At 44.1% G+C, this 9629-nt stretch overlaps 2 protein-coding genes across 8 annotated transcripts in view; one reads left to right on the forward strand and one right to left on the reverse strand.

Moving 5' to 3' along the window:
• Positions 1–2486, reverse strand: part of slc35a5 (solute carrier family 35 member A5) — a 48301-nt gene extending 45815 nt beyond the window's left edge. For all 7 annotated transcript variants that reach the window (XM_070893452.1, XM_070893451.1, XM_070893447.1 and 4 more), the window contains exon 1: positions 2349–2486. The gene's annotated coding sequence lies outside the window, so the exon portion shown is untranslated. The remainder of the gene's footprint in view (positions 1–2348) is intronic.
• A 172-nt stretch (positions 2487–2658) lies between these two features.
• Positions 2659–9629, forward strand: part of atg3 (autophagy related 3) — a 50331-nt gene continuing 43360 nt past the window's right edge. Inside the window, exon 1 of the mRNA XM_070892704.1 lies at positions 2659–2867. Within this exon, the coding sequence (XP_070748805.1) occupies positions 2796–2867 (72 nt within the window). The 5' untranslated portion in view covers positions 2659–2795. The remainder of the gene's footprint in view (positions 2868–9629) is intronic.

The raw sequence follows: 9629 nt of genomic DNA on the forward strand, positions 1-9629 counted from the left end.
GTAATGCCCCTATTCAAGAAAGGAGGGAGACAGAAAGCAGGAAACTACAGGCCAGTTAGCCTAACATCGGTCATTGGGAAAATGCTGGAATCCATTATTAAAGGAGTAGCAGCAGGTCATTTAAAAAATCATAATACAATCAAGCAGAGTCAACATGATTTTATGAAAGGGAAATCGTGTTTGACAAATTTATTAGAGTTCTTTGAGGATGTAACGAGCAGGATGGATCAAGGGGAACCAGTGGATGTGGTGTATTTGGATTTCCAAAAGGCATTTGATAAGGTGCCACATAAAAGGTAACTGCACAAGATAAGAGCTCAAGGTGTTGGAGGTAATATATTAGCATGGATAGAGCATTGGCTAACTAACAGAAAACAGCGATTTGGGATAAATGGGTCATTTTCAGGTTGGCAAACTAACTCGTGGGGTGCCACAGGGATCAGTGCTGGGGCCTCAACTATTTACAATCTATATTAATGACTTGAATGAAAGGACCAAGTGTACTGCAGCCAAATTTGCTGACGATACAAAGATAGGTGGTGAAGCAAGTTGTGAAGAGGACATAAAGAGTCTGTAAGGGGATATAGACTGGTTAAGTGAGTGGGCAAAAATTTGGAAGATGGAGTATAATGTGGGAAAATGTGAGATTATCCACTTTGGTAGAAAGAATAGAAAAGCAGAATATTATTTAAATAGAGAGACTACAGCATACTGCAGTACAGAAAGATCTGGGTGTCCTCATACATGAAACACAAAAAGTTAGCATGCAGATACAGCAAGTAATTAGGAAGGCAAATGGGATGTTCGCATTTATTGCAAGGAGGATGGAGTATAAATGTAGGGAAGTCTTGCTAACTTGGTGAGACCATACCTAGAGTACTGTGTACAGTGTTGGTCTCCTTATTTAAAGGAGGGATATACTTTGAATTGGTTGGAGAAGGTTCACTAGGTTGATTCCTGAGATGAAAAGGTTGTCTTATGATGAAAAGCTGAGCCTATTCTCATTGGAGTTTAGAGGAATGAGAGGTGATCTTACTGAAACATAGAAGATTCTGAGGGGGCTTAACAGGGTAGATGCTGAGATGATGCTTCTCCTTGTGGGTGAATCAAGAACGAGGGGGGCATCATTTCAGAATAAGGGGGCCTCCCATTTAAGACGGAGATGAGGAAGAATTTCTTCTCTCGGAGGATCGTGAATCTTTGGAATTCTCTACCCGAGAGAGCTGTGGAGGCTGTCATTGAGTATATTCAAGGCGGAGATAGACAGATTTTTGAACTACAGGAGAGTCAAGGGTTATGGGGAACAGACAGGAAAGTGGAGTTGAGGCCAAGATCAGGTCAGCCGATCTTATTGAATGATGGAGCAGGCTCGAGGGGCTAAATGGCCTACTTCTTATAAGCTTACATTGCTAATAAGTTTGGAATTTTTGTTTTAAATCACTCCCTCAAAATTTCACCCTGCTCTCCTCAAGGTTTTGAGCAACACTGGGGTACAGTTTCACAGGTGCCAAGTACTTCACTGAAATTGCAGTTACTTATATGCAAGCCAAGACAGTGAGCCTCAGAAGACTATTTCACTGGAAGGATATCAATGATCAGCAGAAAGCGAGTTATTTATGAAGGGCAGCACAGCCAAGATCAATCCCATCCTCACACAATATTTACATTTTCTAGCAGGGATCACTGGAAAACAAACAACAACAACTTGCATTTATACAGTACCTATAACATAGTCAAACGTCCCAAGGTACTTTATAGGAGCATTATCAGACAACACTTGACACAAAATCAGCTGTTTGATTTTTTTTCCTCCTAACTCCCAGGGACCATGAAGCCAACTTTAACCTCCCTCCCCCAATTCATTGGGGCGCAAACTGATAATCAAGCAAATCATTTCCAAGTTTGGATGGCACAATAGGCAGCAGGCAATGAACTTGCACACTAAGCCATCCGACGAACGTGGGGCTTTCAAATTTGAGTATTTATCCTAGATATCCTTTGTCTTAACCACTCAAAACTTCCTCTTTCCAGTTCATGACAATCTGCAGACTAACGTATTTTCTTATGTGGCACAATATCAAGGTTCAGATGTACACAATGATACTGCGACACCTCGCCAATAGCTCGACTCTTTCACTGGAGAGCCGTCATCATTCTGCTCCCTACTGCTCCTTTGCTGAGGACGGATCAATGTTTGCCAGCTTTGCTCCGGATTTTGCACTGAACTGTGACGACCTGTTGACAATCAGCCTCACTGACCAACCACCGTCCCTCTGTCCAAACCAGCCAGGCCCCCTGTAGAGACAATCACTCCACGGCCAACAGTTACTAAGAAGAGTTCAACTTACCGCCAGCACAGTACAATTCACCTAGAAGTTCCCGAACGGCTACCGCTCCCCATCGTTTTCACACCGCGCCATTCCTCAAGTGCTGGGAGGACAACGCCATCAGGCCAAACCACTGACGAAACGCCCACTGCCCCAACACTGCGCCTGCGCCAAACCGTCTGCCCTCACACCCCCACCCACCCGCGCGTGCACGCACGCACGCAAGCACGAGCGACGTTCAGCCAGGCAGACACGCGCACGTTGAGCTTTCGACCAGCGGCGTTCGTGTCGCGCGCACGCGTGTTCACGCTCCCCGGTGAGGGTGCGCGCATGCGCGAGTGCAGTTGCGGAACTTGTTGAGGAAGGAGTGGAGGAGGGATCCGGGAGAGAGAGAAAGAGGAAGGAAGGGAGGAAGGAGTGTTTGGAAACCACTGACAGCCACACGCTCAGCTCGAGCAGGCTAACGACATGCAGAACGTCATTAACACTGTCAAAGGCACTGCGCTTGGAGTGGCAGAGTTCTTGACGCCAGTACTTAAGGTGAGTGCTATTTGTTCAGGCCTGTGGTTACTATAACGCTAGTGACAACATTGACCCCCTGACCGAGCATTGACAGGACTGAGTGAGTGTTCAGGCATTAAGTGGCCGGCCGGCCGACTGGGTCATCATCTTGGGCAGTCCCTCGTCTGGGTATTTGCTTACTGGCAGCACTTACTGAGCATCCAAAACTGTAACTGAACCAAATGACTGGCCAGGTCCTGACTTTCCAGGCAATGCCTGGCCGGCCGGGTACTCACTGAATGACAGGAGCTGCCCATCCATTCTATTACTCACTGACCAGTTGTGTTCACACTCCGTTGAATTTGATTGTAACTGTAACTGTGATTGTCCTGGCACTGACTGTTCAATCCAAGTCTCATTGATTTCTTGGTGAATGTCGTAGTTTATGGTTCTGTTCGAACAGAAGTTGATTTTTTCAATTATAAAGTTACACCGCAAAAATAAGCCAATAAAAGATACAAAGATTGATTGTTGTACCCAACTTGGACATTTTGAGAGAAAATTGTTAGGGGGTTAGTTAATTAATTAAGGTAAAATTCAACTTTTTGTAATCCTGGATTGATATGGGAACCTCGATGCATAAAATCATGGAGGCTCTTAGCAGATGGTACATGATTTGAACTGTAATAAGTTCCAGACCCACGAAGATATTTATTTTCAATTTCAATTGCTATCACAGTAACAGTAGCAAAATGTTATTGCCTTTTGTTTTTACTAATGTTCTATAACTATTATCATTTAAGTTGTTTGCAGCTATTAAGAAGGAAATTGTTACTGTTTATAGCATAGAATTATACAGCACAAAAGGAGACCTTTGGCTCTTCTTGCCTTTATCAATTAGTCTCAATCCCCTGCTTTTTTCCCATAGTATTACAATTTTTCCTTTTTAAGTATATATGCAATTTCCTTTTGTATATGCTTTTAAAAATTCTTGAGAGTTTTCTTCCACCAGAAGTTGAGGTGTAACATTTTGTTCTTTTCCTGCAAAGTTTGCAGATCGTTGAAATGTATAATGAAGTCACAGACTAAACAGTGGATATAAAAATCTTTCTTCAAACAACATTACTATCTGTGCAGTGTTACAAAGCATACATTCTTGCTATTGAGGGAGTGCAGCGAAGGTTCACCAGACTGATTCCCGGGATGGCGGGACTGATCTATCAAGAAAGACTGGATCAACTGGGCTTGTATTCACTGGAGTTCAGAAGAATGAGAGGGGACCTCATAGAAACGTTTAAAATTCTGACGGGGTTAGACAGGTTAGATGCAGGAAGAATGTTCCCAATGTTGGGGAAGTCCAGAACCAGGGGACACAGTCTAAGGATAAGGGGGAAGCCATTTAGGACCGAGATGAGGAGGAATTTCTTCACCCAGAGAGTGGTGAACCTGTGGAATTCTCTACCACAGAAAGTTGTTGAGGCCAATTCACTAAATATATTCAAAAAGGAGTTAGATGAAGTCCTTACTACTAGGGGAATCAAGGGGTATGGTGAGAAAGCAGGAATGGGGTACTGAAGTTGCATGTTCAGCCATGAACTCATTGAATGGCGGTGCAGGCTAGAAGGGCCGAATGGCCTACTCCTGCACCTATTTTCTATGTTTCTATGTTTCTGCAAACATCAGAGCTTATGTCATAAAGATGTGGCCTCTAAAATGATTTTGAATTTAAAACTATTAACTATTAAAATAGTTTTTAATTTTTTATGATGTGCCATGGATAATGTATCTTTTATATTTCCATCATTATAATCAAAAAATTTGAAAAAAAGGGTTGAAAAATATTACTGATTGGAGAATATGTGCCAGCCACCAATATATTTGCAAGACCTTTTCTTGTGTCTTTTGTCTACTATGACAAATGTTTCAAATTGACTGCTTCTGGAAATGTTTTGCATTGTCTTTGTGTGGGGAGAGGAGAAGCATGAGAAAATATACAGGCCTGTCTGGAAGATAAATGTGATCTTCAAAGAAAGACTGGGCTCATATATAAATTATTGTTAACAAATCCCCCATCAGGAAAAATGTTTTTCAATAATTCCTCAGCCAATATTGCAATATTAGCATTCCAAAAAATGACAGAGCTATTATTTATAATGGCTGCCCAGTCAGGGGGTATCTGCAAGGAACTTTGTCTCAAAATTAGCACATGTGACATGAAGAGTTTTGTTTGGCATTGCTGCTTATCCTTAGTTTTGAACCACATGTTCAAATTATTGCTGCAAGATGTAATTCCATGGAGCTAGAATGATATCGTGAAAGAACAGTGAAAAGAGACTATAGGAATTTTGGTGCTTAAACCCAGTTATGTACTGTATTGCTATTTCATCTTTTATTTCTATTTTTATATAATTTTCTGACTTGCAATAAATTGGTCAATATTACATAGTATTGACGGCACAGAAACAAGCCATTCAGCCCAACAAGTCCATGCTGGTGTTTATGCTCCACATGAGCTCATCACTACTGAAGTAGCCTGTGTAAAGCTACACTAGGCACAGGAAATTATTCTGCATCATTTTAAAGGAATCGAGTTACATCAACTCTACAGCACAGAAACAGGCCATTCGGTTCAACTGGGTGTATAATGCAGATTATGCTCCATACGGGCCTCCTCCCATCCTTCTTCCAACACTATCCGCATATCCTTCTATTCCTTGCTCCCTTGTGCTTATCTAGCTTATCCTTAAATGTATCTATGCTATTTGCCTCAACTACTCCTTGTGGCAGTGAATTCTGTATTCTAACCACTCTCTGGGTAAAGAAGTTTCTCCTGAATTCCTTATTGGATTTATTAGTGACTATCTTATATTTATGGCCTCTAGTTTTGATCTCCCCACAAGTGGAAACATTTTCTCCACTTCTACCCTATCAAACCCTTTCATTATTTTGAAGACCTCTATCAGGTCACCCTTTCAGTTCTCTCTTTTCTAGAGAAAAGAGCCCCAGCCTGTTCAGTCTTTACTGATATTTATAACTTTGTAGTTTTAGTATCATCCATGAATCTTTTATGCACCTACCTTCTCCAGATGCCTCTATATCCTTTTTATAATATGGAGACCAGAACTGTTCACAGTACTCCCAAGTGTGGTCTAACCAAGGTTCTATACAAGTTTAATATAACTTCTCTGCAATCTCTGTAACCTCCTTCAGCCTCACAACCCCCCTCCGCGATGTCTGTGCTCCTTAAATTTTTCCTTCTTCAGCATCCCTGATTATAACTGCTCAACCATTGATGGCTGTGCCTTCAGCTGCCTAGGCCCCAAGCTCTGGAACTTCCTCCCTAAATCTCTCCGCCTCTTCACCTCTCTTTCCTCCTTTAAGACGCTCCTTAAAACTTACGTCTCACCAAGCTTTTGGTCATCTGTCGTAATTTCTTCTTATGTGGCTCGGTGTAAAATTTATTTGTTTTGTCTTAAAACACACCTTGGGATGTTTTACTACGTTAAAGGCGCGATATAAATGCAAGTTGTTGTCGTTGCTTTTCAATTCTATCCCTCTAGAAATTAACCCCAGTGCTTGGTTTTCTTTTTTATGGCCTTATTATAGGAGTTGCAAACTTGCTTATGTTGGTTGCTTTTTGTGACAAATACAAGTAGAGTGTTGGTGGAGAACTTGAATTGTCACATCTACATCATGACCATTGAATCTGCCAATTTCCTTCTTTACTTAAATATATTTTCTTCCTCATTGATTAAGGCTGTGAGTTCTGCCTTTCTAATTTTAATTACTTTATTGCTTTTGTTATTCCCTGATCATATTATGCAAATCTTTTCTACCAATTAGATCCTACAAAAAAACATTTTCTCGTCACATTGTAGCAAAAGGTATGCTTCTGATTCATACTCCGACTGAAGGAGAAGATTTTGATACTGTTTCTGCTTCTTCGACTGCACCTCCCAAACCTGTAACCTCCACCACCTAGAAGGTTAAGGGTTAAAGGTGCATGGGAACACCGTCCCGACTTGGTTATATGTTGCCATTCCTTCATCTTTGCTGGGTCAAAATCTTGGAACTCCCTATCTAGCAGCTCTGTCCGAGCACCTTCACTACATGGACGGCAGTGGTTCAAGAAGAAGGCTCCCCGCGACCTTCTCAAGGGCAATTAGAGATGGGCAATAAATGCAGGCCTGCTAGTGATGCTCATATCCAAAGATTTATTTTTAAATTGAGGTAATTGAATTATTGAATGCTTCCAGGAATAAAATTGCACAAGCGATTACATGCACCAAACCAAAACTCCGTAGCACACTGATGTAGAGATGCCCGGGCATCTACAGACTGACAATTTGATTTAAGCAGCCCATCCCCACCTCTGGACCTACTTGTGCTTTCTACCTGGATTTACCTTTGTTTTTGTCTCCTTTTCTTTCTATTGTAACTCGACCCATATCCCAAAACTGAGTCCTCTACCTATGAGCCCTAAACCTCAACCCGTTGTCCGTACTCCACATACATCCCACATTGGATATGCCATTGGATATGCCATACACCATGCACCCACACATCACCTATGCCAGAGAAATAGAAGGGAGCCTTCTAGTCCCTTCACAAACAATTCCACAGGAGATTACAACTGGCAGAATATAAGTAGCTTCAGAGATGAAGTTCAGTCCATAACAGAATGATAAAAGTTGTGAGGGAATTTTAATTGTCTCACAAGTGACTGACCCTCTGGTAGCTGTTAGTCTATTTCTAACAGTTCTATGTATTTTCCATTTTCATGAATATTTTTCTGGTCCAATTAAATCAGTTGAATTGTTTTGTGATATTATTTTGTCACCACTGTTTACCAGTTGAAGTATCATTTTATTACCCTTAGTATTTCCCCACATGGGTATTATAAATTTTATATTGGAGAACTTTTTAAACATACAGTGTAAAATATGTCATGACCTGTAGTGAGGTCTTGTAAATCTCTACACTTACAATATTGCTCAAGATTTATTCGGTTGACCACCTCTGCTGATATTTACTATATTGCACTGCCTTACATGAATTTTTGATGTCAAATTTTAACTCTCAGTAATCTAATTACAACAGATGATCGCCATAAATTCTACATTGCAATGATGAACTATTGAGCCTTTGTTTCAATTTTTAAAAATCTGTTTCATAAAATAGGGCCTAGGGCAAAGAAGCAGAAGACTATAATCTATCATCTAAGGTTAAAGTGAACTGGGGAAATAGATTAAAGTGTAAGACAGTTGATGAGCAGTGGCAGACATTTAAGGAGATATTTCATAACTGAACAAAAATATATTCCAGTGAGAAGGAAAGACTTTGAGAAGGGAGAACCATCCATGGCTAACTAAGGAAGTAAAGAATGGTACAGGATTGAAAATAATGGCATGCAATGTTGCCAAGATTAGTGGGAGGCCAGAGGATTGGGACATTTTTCAAAACTAGCAAAGGGCAACGAAAAAAATAACAGAGCAAAGATGGATTATGAGAGTAAACTAGCAAGAAATATAAAAACAAATAGTAAGAGCTACAGGTCTATAAAAAAAGAAGAGGGTAGCTCAAGTAAATGTTGGTCCCTCAGAGGATGAGACTGGGGAATTAAGTGGATGCATTGGTTGCAATCTATCAAAATTCCCTGGAGTCTGGAGAGGTCCCAGCGGATTGGAAAACTGCAAATGCAACGCCCCTATTTTTTTTTAAAAAGGAGGGAGACAGAAAGCAGGAAACTATGGGCCCAAGTTTCGAGCCGCGCCTAAAACGGCGTAGTCCCGACCTGGACGCCCGTTTTTCGCGCCACAAAGTGCGCCTAAAAAAAACTTCCAGATTCTCCAGCTCCCCGCAGGTCGTTTGCAGCTCGGCGCAGCGCAGCACGAGCAGTAGGGGGCGGAGCCAGGTCCCTGCGCTGAAAACAGTGCCGGGACCTCTGCACATGCGCTACAGTGGGCGCGCGTGTGCAGTAGCTCCAGGTGCCCAAAACTGTGGGAGGGGCCCGAAGCATGCAGCCCCTAGCCCTGGCCGAATGGCCTCACTGGGGCTGCGTGAATAAGGCTCCTCCCACGGCCAGCTCCTGCTTCCTCCCGACCCGACCCGACTCGACTCCCGCTTCCCGCTCCCCGCCTCTGGACCCGACACCGACCCGACTCCCGCTCCCCCCCCAGCCCCCGGACTGGACCAGACCAGACCCGACCCACCCCCCCCCCCCCGGACTGGACCCGACTCCCGCTCCCCCCACCCCCGAACTGGACCCGACCCGCCCCCCGGACTCGACCCGACTCCCGCTCCCCCACCCCTGGACCGGACCCGACCCCGACACCCGCTCCCCCCCCGCATCCCGACCCGACTCCCGCTTCCCCCTGCCCCCCTGCCTCCGGACCCGACAGCGACACCGACCCGACTCCCGCTTCCTCCGCCCCCCCGCCCCCTGACTGGATCCGACCTGACCTCCCTCCCCCCGACCTGACCTCCCTCCCACCACACCCCCTGACCCGCGCTCCCCCCGACCTGACCCAACGCCACCTACCTGTAAATCTGGTGCTGGGGACGGGCCCTGCCCGAAGTCTCGGGCCCGGCCCGTTCAGCCTCCCTCCCCCTTCTCCTTTCCCCCACACTCCCTTCTCCTTTCCCCCCACACCCCCTTCTCCTTCCTCCCCCCCCATTCTCCTCCTTCCCCCCCATCTTCTTTCTTTCCAACCCCCATCTCCTCCCCCTCTTCTCCCCCTCCTCCCCTTCCCCCTCCCTCCTCCTCCCCCTCCTCCTCCCCCCCTTCCCCCTCCTCCTCCC

Source organism: Pristiophorus japonicus, chromosome 11 (genome assembly GCF_044704955.1).
Source record: "Pristiophorus japonicus isolate sPriJap1 chromosome 11, sPriJap1.hap1, whole genome shotgun sequence".
NCBI lineage: Eukaryota > Metazoa > Chordata > Chondrichthyes > Pristiophoridae > Pristiophorus > Pristiophorus japonicus.